The 20,803-nt window shown below is 35.4% G+C and overlaps 1 protein-coding gene across 1 annotated transcript in view; it reads right to left on the reverse strand.

Moving 5' to 3' along the window:
- Window positions 1-5,927: 5,927 nt before the first annotated feature.
- Window positions 5,928-20,803, reverse strand: part of LOC138309816 (von Willebrand factor A domain-containing protein 5A-like) — a 43,225-nt gene continuing 28,349 nt past the window's right edge. Inside the window, exon 17 of the mRNA XM_069251042.1 lies at window positions 5,928-7,752. Coding sequence (XP_069107143.1) covers window positions 7,567-7,752 — 186 coding nt within the window. The 3' untranslated portion in view covers window positions 5,928-7,566. The remainder of the gene's footprint in view (window positions 7,753-20,803) is intronic.

Raw genomic sequence — 20,803 nt, forward strand, 5'->3', positions numbered from 1 at the left:
TCGTGATGGTTCCACTTTTTCGTTGAATTTAATCGCAATGCAAATATTAAACGCAAGAAAACATCGACAGCAGCGTAATTGTTTACCATGTCAATACAATGACGTATGAAAAAAGCAGATATGTCATGTAGTATCCAAATTAACCAGGTGAGAGATACAGACCATAACACACACACACACCCGCTCATCCCCTCACCCCCTCCCTCAAACCCACTCGCCCCCGCCTCTCCCGTCTTGTTATAAAGTGCTGCCAACTATATATATAATGGAGTAAAATCACTGTAATATCTTTCTTATTGCGTGTGTCAAGGATAGGCCATGGGCTAAGAGGGTCCCACATGCACCCCCCCCCCCCCCAAACCTCCGAACCAATATTTTTCTGAACCCTTATGACCCACGGATCACAAATCCAAATGTTAACATTGCATAAGTTGGGATGAACTTCCGGTTATGACGTCATCAAGATGGCCGCCATCTCGAATTTCACTAAAAATTGAAAAATAGTCATAACATTAACATTTTTCAACCGAAGTAGACAAATGAGGTATCAAAATGACAACAATAGAACAACAAATACATATCAGGACCAACAAATCCAATATATGTAGTGATTTGAACGCAGGAAATGAAAAAAAAAAAAATTTTAAGCTCAAAAATGGTAATTTTTCAGCAAATTTTTCATAATTTTTTTGACGCAGCAAAAATGTTTCCCAACAGCAATCTATTATTTCTAATAGGTTTTTTGACCACTTGTCAATCAGTTTAAGCAACAAAAACAACCAAAACCAATGTTAACATCGTATAAGTTCCGGTTATGACATCATCAAGATGGCCACCATCTCGAATTTCACTGAAAAATGAAAAATAGTCATAACACTGATATTTTTCAACTGAAGTAGACAAATGAGTTTATCAAAATGACCACAATAGAACAACAAATACATGTCAGGACCAAATAATCCAATATATGTAGTGATTTGAACGCAGGAAATGAAAAAAAAAAATATTTTAAGCTCAAAAATGGTAATTTTTTAGCATTTTTTCATATTTGGCTTGACGCAGCAAAATTGTTTCCCAACAACAAATTATTATTCACAATCAGTTATTTGACCTCTTATCAATCTGTTAAAACAACAAAAACAAAAATATATAGAAATGCAAAAGATGATTGTTATACCATCATTTGGTTTACAAAACATCACCGGATGCGGCATATGATTGTTATTTTTTCCAAACCGCTAACACTACAGTTTCCTGGTGTCTTGGAATTTCCTGAATATAACATTGGCTATTGACGATTTATATCTTAACAAATTTGAATTTAAAGTTTGCTGAATATCTAAGTGGGACTTCAAAATAATCCATTTTTATGTTCGAAATTTTGTAGACTATTAGCCTCTCAAACTGAATTATTACAGCAAAACGCTAACTAATAGCTATAGGGTATCAAATTAAAGTTCCGTAAATACCATGACACTTTTCGAAACGTTTTGTGTCTTTTAGAATGAGCACATCCATTGTTTATTTCCTGTGTATAACGCAAGGAAATATAAGATGGTTACTACAGTGTCACATATTTCTTTCACTAGTTCTTAATGCTAATCATTTTTGTTGTGCGTGCTTTCTCGCCAGAGTGTCGTCTTCGACCTCGGTGACCTGATGTGATATTACATTACCGGGTTACCATCGTGGTTCTAACTTGTCAACTGTCCATGGTCAGAGTTAATATCAGAAACATCGGCTTCAGGGATGTGGGAGCTCTTCCTAGTTTCACCTAGATTCACGTATCGTATATGATGTTCCAGACTTCCCCGGCATGATGGAAAAGACACCTGATCAACATTCTGCGGAGGGTTGAGTTGGTTCTCCTTACTTCGTATGAAGCACAATTCCTCATTCTTGTGAACCTCAGTGACCATAGGTGGCACAGGTGGATTCATTTGAGGTCATAAATGAGGTCTGCAGTGAAGTTTCACTCTTTGCCAAGTCTGGAAAGCACTTTATAGAACTTTTTACTGGAAAGTCTTCTATGGTCTCTTTGTGCATACACCAGATGTGACACAACCAGCACCTTCAAGGGAGTGGGGAAAGTCAGACCAATGAAAAACATTTAACATTTATGCCCTCATTAATGACCTCGATGATATCACCTGTGCCATTTATGGTTGCACGAGGGTCCACAAGATTGATGAATAGTACTTCATACGAATTATGGAGTTATGTGCTAAGGAGAACCAATTCCACCATTGGAAGAATGTGCATCTGGTGTAATTTCCATTATGCCGGAGACGTCTGAAACAGCATATACGTACGATATGTTAGAATCTGAAAGAGATCCCACATCCCTGAACCTGTTGTGCCTGATATGAACTCTGGTCATGGATGGGTCATAAAAGGCTAGAACAACACTGGTAATGCAGTGTCACATGAGCTCATCGACATCGAAGACGTCGATCTGGCTTTCGACGAATTGGATACCGATATCTCGAGTACTCTGATTCGGACTGCATGTACCAGCTACCAGATATGCCGAGTCTCTTCAGTGGATAGGTCAGTGAGGCGAGAAAACACGCACAATGATAATGGTTATCATTGAGAACCAGTGAAAGACATATTAGTGACATTGTAGTAACCATCTGACATTTTGCTTATGCTATGCATAGGAAATAAACAATGAATGTGCTCATTTTCAAAGACACAAACGCTTTGGGAACTGTTAATGATATTAAAGGAAACACAGGCTTAGCTTAGGTTACATTTGTTACGCTATCAGTAGGTGTTGTGTTATTTTTGAGACGCTGCTAATCTACAAAATTGAGGGTATAACAATAATTCTTTTTTTGCATTTCTATATATTTTTGTTGTTGTTTTTGTTTTTACTGATTGATAGGAGTTTAAATAACTGATTACGAGTAATAATTTGTTATTGGAAAACATTTCTGCTGCGTCAAGCCAAGTATGTAAAATTTGCTGAAAAATCACCATTTTTGAGCTTAAAAGCTTATTTTTTTATTTCTTCCGTACAAATCACTACACATATTGGATTATTTGGTCCTGATATATATTTGTCGTTCTATTGTGGTCATTTTGATACCACATTTGTCCACTTTAGTTGAAAAATATCAGTGTTATGACTATTCTTCATTTTTTAGTGAAATTCGAGATGGTGGCCATCTTGATGACGTCATAACCGGAACCTATACAATGTTAACATTGGTTTTTGTTGTTGTTGTTGTTTAAACTGATTGATAAGTGGTCAAAAAACTTATTAGAAATAATAGATTGTTGTTGGGAAACATTTTTGCTGCGTCAAACAAAATATGAAAAATTTGCTGAAAAATCACCATTTTTGAGCTTAAAATATTTTTTTTTCATTTCCTGCGTAGAAATCACTTCATATATTGGATTTGTTGGTCCTGATATGTATTTGTTGTTCTATTGTGGTCATTTTGATACCTCATTTGTCTACTTCGGTTGAAAAATGTTAATGTTATGACTATTTTTCAATTTTTAGTGAAATTCGAGATGGCGGCCATCTTGATGACGTCATAACCGGAAGTTCATCCCAACTTATGCAATGTTAACATTTGGATTTGTGATCAGTGGGTCATAAGGGTTCAGAAAAATATTGGTTCGGAGGTTTGGGGGGGGGGGGGGGTGCATGTGGGACCCTCCTAGCCCATGGCCTAGGAGGTGTGACGAATGGAGAGTTTCTTCGACTGTGAGATAATTTAGACTCTACTTAGTTGACGTTTAACATTACTTGAATACACGGGTGTTCGGTATTGAAATATATCATTATTTTCCGGTTTTGGAGGTCTTCAAATATATATTGGACGTCGGTCGTCGTAGAACATGTAGTAACACAGGTAGGCTTTCAGGATGTTAGTCTAGAGTTACATCGTTGTTTCAATCAGTTCAAGAAATCTTACATAAAATTATATATAACGATTACAAGTATCATAAAATCTACAATGGTAGAATTCAATTTCATTATTTATATTTTGAATCAATCAAACGTAGGAAGTGCAGTCTCGGACGATCCTCATAGATTACAAACAGAACCTGAGTGTACAAAACAAAACTACATCCTACACCACTGTATATGTATCATATACTCAAGAAAGAATTGCGTAGTAACATTAAAAAATATAATTTTTCCCCAATTGTATTTACACACGTATATGTATAATATGTCCAAACCTATTTATATACATGTTTCTCATCGTATTATCGTTACTGAAAACACTAAGAGTTTCTAATGTGGACCATCATATTTCCTCGAGGCAACATATTACGAGTGACATACTCAATGTATCGAGAGAAAAAAGGTGAGTAGGCTTTGATTGAAATCGACGGGTTATCATATTACCACTGACTGTAAATATACGTGGATCACAATATCAACGGACCCGTTCACGCTCTCTAACATATTTACTTCCGCGTTGATGTTTATAATGTAACAACCACAAAAGAGTGAATGTTTGTATGAATGTGTACTTGTATATATACTAATGTATTTTTGTCTTTATTTCTTGCCACTTGTCTCTTTACGGAGAAGATTTGATGATTTTTCATCACATTTTCTTTAAATTGAACATAACTGTTGAAATCCACTTGATATGTTTGAAAGGTCTTGCCTGCTGTCTAATCATTTTGATTGTATATAATTTATATCAATAAAATTTATTGAAATTGAGAGAGTGAAAGACATAAGAATTTTACATTCGAAACTATTAATTTTTGACACATTGATTAATTTTTAGATTCCAGTAATTAGTTATCTTATAATATTTCGACAGTTCATATTTAATTGTCAACCTTGATCTAAATCCTACCTGTTCAGTATCTGGGTAGAACATCAGTCGTTCTTTGAGATATAACTCATTTTGTGATTGAACGCATTTTACGGCACTCGAAGCTGGCCAGCTCAGCGTTGTACAGGTATGAAATTGTTTTTTTGTCTGTAACAGTAGGAAGAGTATCATATTCCATTGTCAGATGATGTTGATATCAGAGTGTATCACGTTCTCTATGAAGCAGGGTGCATTCGGTGTTTTTATTGGATCTTTTAGCGGTTGTCGTGAATGAACCCACAGATCGCTCATTCCCCGGAAACACATGATTTAATATTTCTTGTACACTTACAGTAATTGGTAAAAGTGTACAGAGCCTTTTCTGAATGAATATGATTTTGTTGGAAATATGGTTTGTGTTCCGATATATTACCACCATCACTGGTGTCTACCCTCTATAAGTAACGAGTTTTGAACTAGGAACAGATATCTGGCATTGACCATAAGTCATAAGTGTTGATCGGATAGACCGACTTGCTTCCAGCTACAAATGCTGCACGTCACCATATGACAATGGTTGTATAGATGATGTTAAATTAAATAACCCCAATCTCTCTTTTGAGAACATCCCAACAAGGGTCACGTTCTGGTGACCTTTGGAAATGGCCAATCAAATTTGCTGCTGCCAGAATCGGGACATGGGCAGAAATAGTTTGAAAAAGCTGCCAGAATTATTTTCCTGTGTATAGTCATCTCGCTAAAAGAGTACAACAAAGCTAAATGAATACTGGAATGAAATGGAGTTATCTGTTGACATAACGATGTGTAGAGAATGCATGTACACGTGGTAAAAAGGTCATCCGAACATGACCCCTGATGAGATGTTGTCAGATCCTCTATTGAACGTAGTGGATTTAAGGATCTGTATTTTAATCAGATTGTCCAATAGATCAACTTTCTTCCATCTACAAATGCTGCACGTCCCCCATATGACACTGACTGTTCAGGGGATGTGAAATTAAATAACCGCAATCTCTTTTGTTTGGTATATTTAGACTTTGTATAAACGTAATGAATTTACAATGTACATTCATACTGTACAATGTAGTGAATACCTGTATTAACAATAAGAACGACAAAACTATGTTTTATTAATGTAATGAACAAAGGTTCCATTGTAAAATTGAGTATAAAACAATATCTGGTAAACAGACTGTATGTGGTTAGGTAGATAATAAGTAGTGAGCTTGACATCATTGAGTCTCTCTTACGTATTTGTTTATTGTTTAAAGCTTTGCGTTTCTAGAAAAACACAAATATCTAAATTTAGTCATGGAATTAGGCTATTACAAATACTGTCTCTATTTAAGACACTTGGTATTTATTGTTTGCAAAAGACAATAACATTCGGTGTAAATGGTACAATAGCACATAAAATCTTATAAATTATAAGCTCGGGTTAGCAGCTTCGCATTATAAACATAGATATAGCTGAATATATTAAATAAAGTAAAATATTAATAATGAAATAAAAAAAGCAGTGAACACATGAATGATAACGATTTAGAAACCTCCTGGATTAGCCGGGCTTCATGCGGCGAGGGAGATCTCGTTGGTACAACATATAGTGATCACAAGGTAATTTGGACAACGGAATAAAACATATTGAGTTTAACAGGTATAATGCACGTACAAACGTATTATAAAAAGTCATACTTTTACTACAGTATATATTTCATTTGTTTTGACAAAAACATTTTAATTTTTTTTAATGAGTTCATTTCTCATCATATTTTCTTTAAATTGTACACCACTATTGAAATCGCCTTGATATGTTTGAAATAGATCTCCTTTATTATTTTTTTTGTGTGAAATATACGCTTAGATACAGTTAACACAATTTTGACGTCATTTTGTTGTTATTTCTTACTTCATAATTCTGCTGATGAAATCCATAAAAATGTAACATGGAATATCTCTTGAATTAAGCTACAGAAATTTTTACAATGATAATAAACAGAATCTGCAAAATGTTTTCTATGCGCACCCGAAATTTAAGGATTTTTTAGTTGAAATCGAGTCTGTTCAACTAAGTTTGAATTTTGTCAAACTTCATAAAATATATAGTAGGAATAGAACTTATTTCCCTCTACTGTAAATCCCGATATAATGTGATGTGTCGATAAATTTAAAATGAGTAAACAAATATTCAATTAAACAACACAACCTTTCTGCCTGTAGGCACACTATTAACAATAACATCTAGATATATGCATATTACACATGAATTAATAACAATTGAACGTTATCAAATAATCCCAAAACCTAAATTCAATCGACAAAATACTTTATCATTTTACATTAACAATCCGAGTGTAAATGCTCGGATTCTTAGTAAGTGATAATGAGTTTTCTGTTAGAGTGTCTGTTTCTGTTGTCGGATAAAGTCTATGGCTACGTTGGGTATTACATTTCCACTTAATACATGTTTCAAACTATCGGTAAAAAACTATAAGTCAAATGTCGCCATCCCATATTTGAAGGAACCATGCATAGGGTAACATGTCAGGTATCTACTCGTTAGAGCTACGTTTATTTCGATATACCGTAAATTGTTCTCCGACTTTACAAACACTACGAAATATGCATTGTACTCGAATTATAAATACAAGTTTGAGTTAAGAAAGTTCAACTGTATCACAGAAAAAAAAACCACTGAAATATTTCCGATACGAAACATTTTGCTTTTGTTTGTCTCCACCGACAAAAATCATGGAGTCGATGACAGGACATCGCGGGCGAGTGTGACAAGTTCACCAACGGTCTTTCCCGCCAGATTCTGGGAGGACAGCCATGCCAGTGCCTTCTTCTCTATAAGTTCCCAAAGTGTCTTTTCAGAGGCATACTTCTTCTGTAGGCAGGCCACACCTACGGCTGTCGCCCAGACTGATGTATCCTGTAAGAATAGAGTAATTATAGATAGACAGGCCACACCTAAAGCTGTCGCCCAGACTGGTGTATCCTGTAAGAATAGAGTAATTATAGATAGACAGGCCACACCTAAAGCTGTCGCCATGAATTATGTATCCTGTAAGAATGGAGTAATTATAGATAGACACGCCACAACTAAAGCTGTCTCCCAGACTGATGTATCCTGTAAGAATAGAGTAATTATAGATCAACAGGCCACACCTAAAGCTGTCGCCCAGACTGATGTATCCTGTAAGAATAGAGTAATTATAGATAGACAGACCACACCTAAAGCTGTCGCCCAGACTGATGTATCCTGTAAGAATAGAGTAATTATATATAGACAGGCCACACCTAAAGCTGTCTCCCAGACTGATGTATCCTGTAAGAATAGAGTAATTATAGATAGACAGGCCACACCTAAAGCTGTCGCCCAGACTGATGTATCCTGTAAGAATAGAGTAATTATAGATAGACAGACCACACCTAAAGCTGTCGCCCAGACTGATGTATCCTGTAAGAATAGAGTAATTATAGATAGACAGGCCACACCTAAAGCTGTCTCCCAGACTGATGTATCCTGTAAGAATAGAGTAATTATAGATAGACAGGCCACACCTAAAGCTGTCTCCCAGACTGATGTATCCTATAGAGCACCTAAAGCTGTCGCCCAGACTGATGTATCCTGTAAGAATAGAGTAATTATAGATAGACAGGCCACAACTAAAGCTGTCTCCCAGACTGATGTATCCTAAAGAATGGAGTAATTATATATAGACAGGCCACACGTAAAGCTGTCGCCCAGTAAGAATGGAGTAATTATATACAGACAGGCCACACGTAAAGCTGTCGCCCAGACTGGTGTATCCTGTAAGAATGGAGTAATTATATATAGACTGGCCACATCTAAAGCTGCAGCCCAGACTGATGTATCCTAAAGAATGGAGTAATTATATATAGACAGGCCACACCTAAAGCTGTCGCCCAGACTGATGTATCCTGTAAGAATAGAGTAATTATAGATAGACAGGCCACACCTAAAGCTGTCGCCCAGACTGATGTATCCTGTAAGAATGGAGTAATTATATATAGACAGGCCACACCTAAAGCTGTCGCCCAGACTGATGTATCCTGTAAGAATGGAGTAATTATATATAGACAGGCCACACCTAAAGCTGTCGCCCAGACTGATGTATCCTAAAGAATGGAGTAATTATATATAGACAGGCCACACCTAAAGCTGTCGCCCAGACTGATGTATCCTAAAGAATGGAGTAATTATATATAGACAGGCCACACCTAAAGCTGTCGCCCAAACTGATGTATTCTAAAGAATGGAGTAATCATATATAGACAGCCCACATATAAAGCTGTAGCCAAGACTGATGTATACTGTAAGAATTGAGTAAATATATATCAATTATACTACCTAACGATAACGGTAATGTTAAAATGCATGTAGGAATATGGAGACAAAAGGTTAAAATGCAGGTAGGAATATCGAGACAAAAGGTTAAAATGCATGTAGGAATATCGAGACAAAAGGTTAAAATGCATGTAGGGATTTCAAGACAAAAGGTTAAAATGCATGTAGGAATATCGAGACAAAGGGTTAAAATGCATGTAGGAATATCGAGACAAAAGGTAAAAATGCATATAGAATTGTTCTATGAAACTTTTATGTGCTAACCGTATTCAGTGTATTTTGATAGACGAATAGATGACTAACAGTTCCGTCGACAATTTCACGATATTTATTTCCACAAACACAATTAAGGCAGCAAGCGGTCGTCCATTCATACCTAACGTCCACCTTATTGATGCTAGCATACAGATTATTTCGTCATACTTACAAGATTGTCTGGAAGTTTTGATTTTAGGAAATCTTCACTTAGATGAACTGCTTTAGCAAGTTCACGATCCAGTATCCAACTCCCGTCAAATTTCTGTAGATCTACCAGCGTCATAACACCTGATGTTCCGTCATGTTCAATGGAGGATGGATGCAATTTACGTTCATCCTGGCTAACTCTACTGTTACCTATTACAAAACATTAATCAAAGGTTAACAGTGTAAATAATGTATACAGTGTAATACCAGATATATTCAATAAACATCGTACATAAATTTAAATTGATATGTGCCGTAACTAGGCGAAAATTTTGGCATGTTAATATTTCTTCATTAATCTATTCTAAACCATAAGGTTTGTTGAATTAAGGTCTGAAAACCAATTAAATAGCTCCATATCCCATATAAACATTAGTTACAACACAGTGATTATGTACTGTAAATTGTTGTTATTATGTATTAGATGGAAACTTTCCTGCAGAAATCACTTTACAGTTACTTATAACACTGTAAAAATGTGACATGAAGTTGTTTATCACAATTTAGCTTCATGGTCTGACCGTAGGTACTCATTTCGCTTACTAAAGATGAATATATAATTATTTTTGGCAGTACTGCTAAAAATTATTTTGTGCTCTTATTGGTGTTTGTAAAAGTAAAACCCATGTATTAACAGTACCGAATTTTCAAAATGTAAGTAACCTTTGGTAATGAATAACATATTAAAAGCTTATCTTGATTCTTGAGTATGAAAAATACGGCGCGTATAACTTTAAAAGTTGATTGATAGAAAGCATTGGTGTATAGTTGTTTACAGTAAATAACTTGTTTACAGCTGTTATGTTTACAGTTGTGTTCCGTGCTTTTCTATTTCGCTAAATTCGCGGATTCAACGAGAGTCACGAAATTCAATCTTTTTTTCTCAACAAGTGATCCCAGAGGGATCTTGGTGCCCACCAAAGAATTAGCTATGTCTGACAAAGGAAAGAGGGATCTTTTCTCTGCTTTTCAAACTTTTACTACATATTACTACATATGAAATTTGAGAAAGATCCTTTGAGTACTTTCTGAGATATATAACAGTAACAAACTTCAATAATAAAAATACAAGATACAATCTGTCAGCCATCTTTTTGACCGATCAGTCCGAAAATGCATTATTTTACTTAATTGTTTAATACTTATATACTAGTATTGATAGCATAAATTACAACCCTCTTCCCCTCCCCACCTCTCTCTCTCTCTCTCTCTCTCCCCTCCCTCTCCCCTCTCTTTCTCTCTCTTTCTCTCTCTCCGGACAAATTGCGTATACTTGTATATTTTGTACCATATTGTGGAAAGGGTGTGTATATAAGTTGTAATAACTTGTACCCAATCCGTTTGTAAATTAATGCAATGTTTAAACTAAATGCAATATGCACAACTAAGGTCCTAGGGGAACTGACATATATAATTTGAGTCAGATCACTCCAGCACTTTCTGAGAAATAGCGGTAACAAACATTAATTATCAAATTCCAAGATGGTGGCCTGTTGACCATCTTGTTGACTGATCGGTCCCAAAATGCAATATGCACAATTAGACCAATAGGGGAACCTTCACATGAAATTGGAGACAGATCCCTTCATTACTTTTTGAGAAACAGTGGTAACAAGCTTCAACTATCAACATCCAAGATGGCGGCTTGTCGGCCATCTTGTTCATCGATCGGTCCCATAATGCAATATACACAACTAGACCCCCAGGGGGAACCTGTACATGCAGTTTGAGATGGATCCCTTCAGTACTTTCTGAGAAATAGCGGTAACAAACTTCAATTGTCAAAATCCAACATGGCGTCCTGTCGGCTATCTTGTTCACCGATCGGTACCAAAATGCAATATGCTTAACTAGGGACCTAAGGTAACCTGTACATGAAATTTGAGACAGATCCCTTCAGTACTTTCTGAGAAATAGTGGTAACAAGCTTCAACTATCAAAATCTAAGATGGCGATACCTACAACAAGACACATAGGGGAACCTGCACATGCAATTTGACACAGATCCCTTCAGTACTTTCTGAGAAATAGCGGTAACAAAATTCAATTGTCAAAATCAAAGATGGCTTCCTGTCGGCCATCTTGTTCACCGATCGGTACCAATATGCAATATGCATAATCAGGTACCTAGGGGAGCATGCACATGAGATTTGAGACAGCTCCTTTCAATACTTTCTGAGAAATAGCAATAACAAACTTTGAGTATCAAAATCCGAGATGGCGGCCTGTCTAAAAGCTACAAAGCGAAAATATACCTCCAAAGAGTAAATAGCAAAATTTCAAATCCGAAAAAATATTTTAACAACTATACATTAAACTAAACTTAGATATATAAACTAGAAACAATAAGATTATATCAACATTTTAAGGCCTATAGAAAAAGATGATGAGTTCAGAAATGCGTATGGATAAGGCCTATAGAAAAAGATGATGAGTTCAGAAATGCGTATGGATTTAAGGCCTATAGAAAAAGATGATGAGTTCAGAAATGCGTATGGATTTAAGAATAATTATGTCCAGTCATTATGAAACTTTATTCATTTCTCGTGTACAAAAGAACACATGATTATGTCGGTGTTGTTAAATAATAGTTTTGCTCAGATAAGTACGCTGGAGTCAGAACGATTTTTCCTTTCATTCTTGAACAGTTGGATGATGACCAAAGGCGTTTTGATTCCATAGTTTTACTTACTTGTCTTTGTATTTCATTTTTGGGTGAGATGTCCGGTTACTTGATAACAAAATATGATTTCATCTCTAGATTTGGTTTTAAAACTAGCAACCGTTAAAATTCCTCCTTTAGAGCGTTTTCTTCATTTTTAATTTTTTAAAAATGATTTGTGAAATGGATTGACTATACGTGTTCCTCAATGATAACAAGTATTCATACCGCAATGATAACCAGTATCCATACATCAATGATAGATAATATCTATGTAGCAATGATAAATAATATCCATACTCCACAAGATAACTAGTATCCATACATCAATGATAACTAGTATCCATACATCAATGATAACTAGTATCCATACATCAATGATAACTAGTATCCATACATCAATGATAACTAGTATCCATACATCAATGATAACTAGTATCCATACATCAATGATAACTAGTATCCATACATCAATGATAACTAGTATCCATACATCAATGATAACTAGTATCCATACATCAATGATAACTAGTATCCATACATCAATGATAACTAGTATCCTACATCAATGATAACTAGTATCCATACATCAATGATAACTAGTATCCATACACAAGATAACTAGTATCCATACATCAATGATAACTAGTATCCATACATCAATGATAACTAGTATCCATACATCAGTGATAACTAGTATCCATACATCAATGATAACTAGTATCCATACATCAATGATAACTAGTATCCATACATCAATGATAACTAGTATCCATACATCAATGATAACCAGTATCCATACATCAATGATAACTAGTATCACATCATTATAAATACATCAATGATAACTAGTATCCATACATCAATGATAAACTAGTATCCATACATCAATGATAACTAGTATCCATACATCAATGATAACTAGTATCCATACATCAATGATAACTAGTATCCATACATCAATGATAACTAGTATCCATACATCAGTGATAACTAGTATCCATACATCAATGATAACTAGTATCCATACATCAATGATAACTAGTATCCATACATCAATGATAACTAGTATCCATACATCAGTGATAACTAGTATCCATACATCAATGATAACTAGTATCCATACATCAATGATAACCAGTATCCATACATCAATGATAACCATAACTGCATGGTAACATTGAACTTTGAACTTGCGTATAAAAATGTTCTATGCAACGTAAAGGGGCTACTTTTTTAAAAGAAACACATGGCTTTGTTTACATTTTGACACAACATTACATGTATATTGTTGTTTTTCATAGAATTTTGGGAAGATGTAAACAATATATATATGTTTTATATTTCTATATGATACTAACATTTTTTTAAATTAACAATTGTATAAAGAAACGGGAAAATATCCCGACCGGGGCGACGTGCAGTACTGTCAAATGTAAACATTACCTCTGTGTCTGTGTTCATCCTACGATCGCGTCTTTTGGTTGGACGGGCGTGAGCACCTCTGACAGAGGTCAGTTATAAACATATCCTCTTGTCTTTGTTCTTTGAGAATTCAATCATGTGTATTATAAAACATGCACTGCTAGTAATCCACGTATTGCCAGTTGCGCGTCACCACAAATACATTGTACCCATCGAACAAAAGTGAAAATGTTCCGTCTGTAGATGGCGATAGATCTAAGCGTAGATTATATAATCACATGGCTCCCAACGATGTAATATCGTCAGGTCAGACGACAATCTCAAACACGTTGAGCTACTTGAATATCGGTGTTTTGACAACTTCGGCAAACTCCAGTGTGTAAGCGTGCGTCAGGTTCGCCTCGCTGCTCAAAACGGTCACCGAGTTCACAAATGTGGCCGAGTACAAATTCTTTATGTTATTACGCTATATATTAACTTTTAGCAAAATTCAATATATATTTAAAGTTCTGATCGGATTAAATAAGACTATCTCTGAAATTTACTTTATTTGTCATGTTTATTTTACAATGAAATAGTGAACTTTATTGTCGTCGTGGATGAATAATTCTACCTTACGTGAAGAGTCATCTTTCGCTGTTCAATTGAGTAAGCTCCTCCAACTTTTGACCGGCTTTTATTGAATAAATACGTCAAATTCAAATGACGATTTTATAGCATCAATCTGATTGAAATACAGATCCTTATAACCACTCCGTTTAATAGTGATAATAAGGATCTGTATTTTAATCAGATTGTTATAGCATAAAATATAAATAAAAAAGTCGTATGAGTGTAAATATAGGGATTTGATTTCGCTTTTATGTTAACAATGCTGTATGGAGCAATTCCTCTAAGAATATATTCAAAATGGGGCGCTAATGCGCCCCATAGAATATATTCTTAGAGGAATTGCTCCATACAAGCATGGTAAACATAAAAGCGCAATCCAATACCTATGTGTTATACAGTTGTCTTACTATACATTGGTGATCATAAGGTTTAAAGTCTACACTTTTATTGAATTTCGTGATAGAGCTTGTTTAAACAATGGTATATATTTTACCGAATTCCGTATAGCTAGGAATAATCGCTTTCGGTAGAGACGAAACTGAAAACAATAAGCCCAAGGGCCTTAACGGTCATCTGATTACCTTTGCAATAATCATATGGAACATTAATTAGATATAGTCTCATGGTAGCCATCTTCAATTTGGGATCAACCAAACATGTAACAACACTTTGTCGGGACCATGTCAGGATCATTTCATGGAAGTTTCAGCCAAATTGCACCGGTAGAACTTGAGAAGAAGTTCAAAATGTATTTTCAAGATGGCGGCTGTGGCGGCCATCTTGGATTTCAGATGCACCCGAAAAATAACAACACTTTGTCGGGACCATGTCGGGATCATTTCATGCAAGTTTCAGCCAAATCACACCAGTAGAACATGAGAAGAAATTCAAAATGTGTTTTCAAGATGGCGGCTGAGGCGGCAATCTTGGATTTCGGATCGACCCCAAAAATAACAACACTTGGTCGGGACCATGTCAGGATCATTTCATCTAAATTTGATCTATGGAAAATATTAGTGTTTAGTTCAAATTTTCGCGGGGTTTTAATTTCGCGTATTCACTCTCGAATAGCTAGCTTATTTGTATATCTTCATATTGAGGTTGTTGCGCATAGAAACGGAAATGTTGTTTTACCCTCCGCTCTATTGCCGGTTGGCTACGGACAAGAATTTAGATCTATATACAGGTATAAATGCTTTCAAAGCGCATTGCCCTTATTTTTTACATAACCAAATGAGTTATTTACTTTCAATTCCAAAACTTTTATAGATATCGGATATCTATTGCCGTACCTGTATGCTGGGACCGGTGAAACATGCCAGGTGGTCCCTCGAAGTTATCTGTGGATGGCCCTAAAAGAGATTGCAAAATTATTTGTTCTTATAATCGTCTGGCAGGAAAAACACCTTGTTAACTTTACATATAGTTTTAATTGAAGGGATTGAGTCTGAATGCGGCATCCCGATTGGTAAGAAATGTTACCATATTGAAGTAACTATATAACCATCGATACCTCTTTGATAAACACATTTCCTGCCAGATGGTAATGAGAACAAATGTGAAACAACATCATAACAACATGGTAATTACCAATGACAGTTTTATATATATTCACTATGTCAAAAATTTTACCATCAGAGATGTAGGAGTGGATAGTACATTTTCAAAGGTCACCGGGAAACATGTACCAAATCTAATTGTATGATTGGACTCCTCAGAACTTCATACCAACTGTAGTGATAAAAACATATTTATTCACTTAGTAGGTTGTCTGTGAGCATAAACAAATATACTTATGATCAAACTTTGTTACACAAATAATTTCATACAAGTGCATGCTGAACATATGACTGAACTTTTAAAACTTTGCATGTATGAAGGTATGTTTTCTATGGGGAACGTAAGACCCACCTGAACTTTGATGCGATTGAAGACAACTGTCAGGCTTTGTAATAACATTATTTTGCAACGTAAACATTCCCACAAAAGAAACGTCATTGTTTTTTTTTTTCATGAAGTCCTGTAAAATTAGTTAGACCCTATAGTGACATGTTTGATCCCACTATCGGATAATTTCTCATTAGATCTGAATTAATTATATAATCTACATGTATGTAGTACAATAGGCCACTATGGTCAAGTTAGAATAATAATCAAACAATTTAACAAACCCCATGTTGGTTGTAGCCCCCATTTATTTTTAACCACCGTGTGGTAGGAACCCCCCCCCTTAGGGTGTATGGCATCAATACCCGTAAATTTGACATCTTACAGTAGTAACTCGAGCCATAATCCCGTTCAAGCAAGCTGTTTACTTTTAACTCGAGGTTACATTGACTTTCAACGTTTCTTTCATTCCTTGTCCCATTTAGTCCTGTTGAGTTACATACCTGTCCGGAACATCACTAGATGTGTCTGCCGGGGGGCTACTAAGTATTGAGGAGTTGTAACATAGCATCCACCATAAAGTCGGACATTAAACAAAAGGAAGGGATTAGTTCCTCAATTCGTTTCTGTTTATATTCCCCCATCCACCTAACTATACCTTCTGACTGTAAAACAAAACCACACTCATAGGTCGGTTATGACAATTATCGAAACGTATTTTATAATTAACCATAGGTACAAAAAACATGTGTTTGGCTACTAAGATACCCCATTTATCGCCAATATGGGCATGACGGGCGGGAATTCCATAGTACTTGATAAAGTTTCAAATGACAGACATATTAGATCACTAGAACTCCAAGCATGGTACCAAGACACGTAGACATCCATATATCTTCACTAAAATGAAAAATAAACCGTCCAGCATGGATTCTATTAGTACACTTTTAGTATGCATATTATGAAAGTATCCAGATCCCAGCAATTTTAGGTGGTTGATATTGATAGACATCCCAATAGTGATACAATGGGTATACCTAGAACATATCTAAATGTAAAGACTAAACCCTTGTCAGTTTGCTAACTAAATAATGGTCTAGTAACAAACAGGGTCCCCCACATGATTTTCACTACAGATAATAAACGGACACATTTACGTGTCTCAATACCAAATGGCTACGAGTTTTTGCATAACATACATTTGTTTTGGTTTGAAAGATCTCATGTGTAAATCATACAATATTGTTCCAAGACATATTATTCGACTGGTTTAGAATATATTCTCCAGACATTGCTGAATTGGAAGCAATATCAGAAGCCTCCAATTTGATGGTTAATGAACTCAAAACCAAACTGATTGTATACCATAACTACATGTTTATGGTGCAATTGCAGATGGGGTGACAGTCCAAATATATATTGCCATATGGGGTACAGATCTTAGTCTAAACATACACATTTAAAACACTACAGGCATAAGGGTGATTTAAGTTATATTTTTTTTTTTATTCTACTGTACATACATATTGGTCATGAACATAAAATTTAAGAAATCTCGACATACTTTATCCGTCATTACTACTTGCTAGACATTATTGTATACTTCACGTATATAGTACGATGTATGTTTATCCATAGTTAATCAATCACCTACTATCTGATATAAGTAGCATGAACATGGTCACCACTGCGAATTCGGGTCTATAGCCTAATAGCTTTGTGGCAGAAGTATACATTATGACTAGAGTAAATGTATGTACTACGGACTGATATTCCTCAGTTTTTCTGAACTATGCACTGTATTTTTAACATAAGTAGACAATGTCAGAGTCACATTATTAGATATAGTTATCAATGCTTAGACATTGTGATCAATCTTTAAATTGCTAGTTTGGTTTGCCTAGATTCTTACTTTTTTACGATCATGTTGCTCCAACAAACGACAAAGTTTTGCTACTGGTAGTATGAGCATTATTTGTAAATCCATATTATTGCCTCAAAAACCTCAACAATAGATTCCTTGGACAAATTCCGTCAAGCAGCGATTCTACATTCTCTAGTTATTATGAATTCAATGTATTGATCAGATGAACGCTATTAATAATACTCACGTATGTCAACGGTGTTACCCAAGCAACATACCTTGTATAGCCGACTCAAACTCTACGATGGTGGAACCCAATGATAAACTGGGAATATAGTTAAGAAACTTCTATAGCAAATAATACAACTAGCTACTAAATATACACCTCCGCGCATCGTTGTCATAATCGGTTAACCAAGCTAATATAGAAACTAGCCTATAAGAACACTTACAGAGTAAAATGTGATCTGGCATTAAATATAGATCGATTGTAGTTCTAACCAAACCAATACACGCTTACTATAGCTAGAATGCGTTCCTAGCTACCCAGTTTCTTCATAAAAACCGAATGCAAGTGAGTCAATACGCGTTATGTGGTGGCTAGACCTGTTCATATCTGTAATAAACCTGAATACCACACAAATATTATCAACTGAGCCTACACTAGCTGTCTCTTGGCAACCACTTAGAACAATCTGTATGGCATTTTCCATTTTATCAGCTTTGTTCCTGGGACTTATTGCTTTCATACACGTCTTTCCGTTTGGTAGAGCTCATTCTAGCAATCACCATGTACGTGATAATATACAATAAAATGTGGGAGGTCAGGACATTCTGTTATCCTAGAAATCATGCAAAAACAATATAACAGTATCAATAAAATACGCCAGCCCATTAATGCAAACCACATGACTACACATTCCCTTACGATAAAACTTGCGAACATGCGGTGTCAAAGTTACCATGCTGTCTATATTCGTGGCTCAAAGTCTGCTCTGGGGCAGTAGTTACAATTTTTGTAAAAAAAGGTCCATCGAGCCAATACTAAATGAACGTACAACTCAAATTACTTAAAAGGCCGATTAAAGCTTATTTCTGACCTAACTCAACGGTCACACTACTACTCAAAACCAACTGACTTTGTCTCACTTACTAAGTTTCTGGGAGTAACCTATTTTAAAGTATTATATATAATTAATTAAAGAGTATTCTCAGGAAAAAGTGGAAATAAAAACAAGCCAAATTTTGTCAACAACTTATGGTGTTTCCATCAGATAGCTTTCTTTTCTGAGTATCCTTCCTGGGTCAAGTTTTATGGGAGGCAAGTAAAAAGAACTAACACTTAAAATGTAAATCTAACTTCACTATTTTGCGTAGTTTCCTGTAAGTATGACATTTGTATAATGCAGAAATTTACTCACAATTGTTAACGTAAAAAGTTTGAAAAACGCCATCCCAGAATGATACCCCAAGTTCTTAATGTGTCCGATCGTTTTAAGATTTAAACGCAGAGTACTACTAGTATCACGTGATTTTACTGTGCATCCAGAATGTGAACATCTGAATTTATTAACGACATTGAGAGCAAAGTGAACTTGCGTATGACAATGTTACTTATCTGATGTTCAAGATCAGATTTAACTCCTGGGTTGTAAATTGTCTTTCCTTAATATAAGCACAAGTAGTTAATAATTCGTCTCTATACGAACGACTCTCACGATACTTGGTTGGACAGCTGCCAGGTTTAGGTAGGACATAGTGAACGTGTCCCGTTGTGTGCTGTACAAATATCATAACTACGTATACTATGGGTTTCCATTAATTAAGAATCGATCATACGACAATTGGCGTATCAGTATCTGCAAGTTTAGACTCTGAATGCTATACCGATCTTTATTACAGCGTAAGGCTACCTTAAGCAAGAATACTACTAGAAACAATAGATACTTTTTCGTTCGATATTCATTCAGTTATCATTTATTCTTATTTCAGCATGTCACTGCACATATACGATATATGTGATGAGCGCGATGAATAAGTTAAGTGCATACTGTTTCAACTTCTCATACTACTTATTGTTGGCAGGATAAATAAAATCATGTTACTTGTGTTTAGAAATTATTTTGTTTTGTAAGGATTTTCGAGTAATATCTCGCATACATAATACGATTCAATAGATTACGCAGATTTACTAGTAGGGACTATAATAGATAGATAATTCCAAAGGTAGTCTGTATAGACTTTGGATCAGTGATTTATTAACTCAGTTCATAAAAATAAGGGCTAAATAATACAGAAGTCCGTAATATTCCAGGATGTAATTCATAGATTGTCTATTGATTCATGCCTTTTAGTTGTTAACCAATTTTGCATGCTCTCATGTAGTGGGTGCAGGACGTTTGCTGGCGCTAAGAATATCGGGTTCAAAATGGGGCGCTAATGTTTTTCGCCGCGTGGCATAGAACGGTATTGATTCTGTAGCAGGAATTTATGCTCCATACAAGCATGGTAAACGATAAAATGGCCGCAAGTCTCAATACCAATGTGCTTATACAGTTTGTCTGGTACTGATACATTGTTGATGTGATCATAAGGTGAGTTTATTAGAGTCTACAGCTTTTATTGAATTTCCGTGATAGCAGCTTTTTAAAAACAATGCTACCATGATAACATTGAGTAGCAGGAACCTAATTATC

The sequence above is a fragment of the Argopecten irradians genome, chromosome 15, assembly GCF_041381155.1.
Source record: "Argopecten irradians isolate NY chromosome 15, Ai_NY, whole genome shotgun sequence".
Taxonomy (NCBI): Eukaryota; Metazoa; Mollusca; class Bivalvia; order Pectinida; family Pectinidae; genus Argopecten; species Argopecten irradians.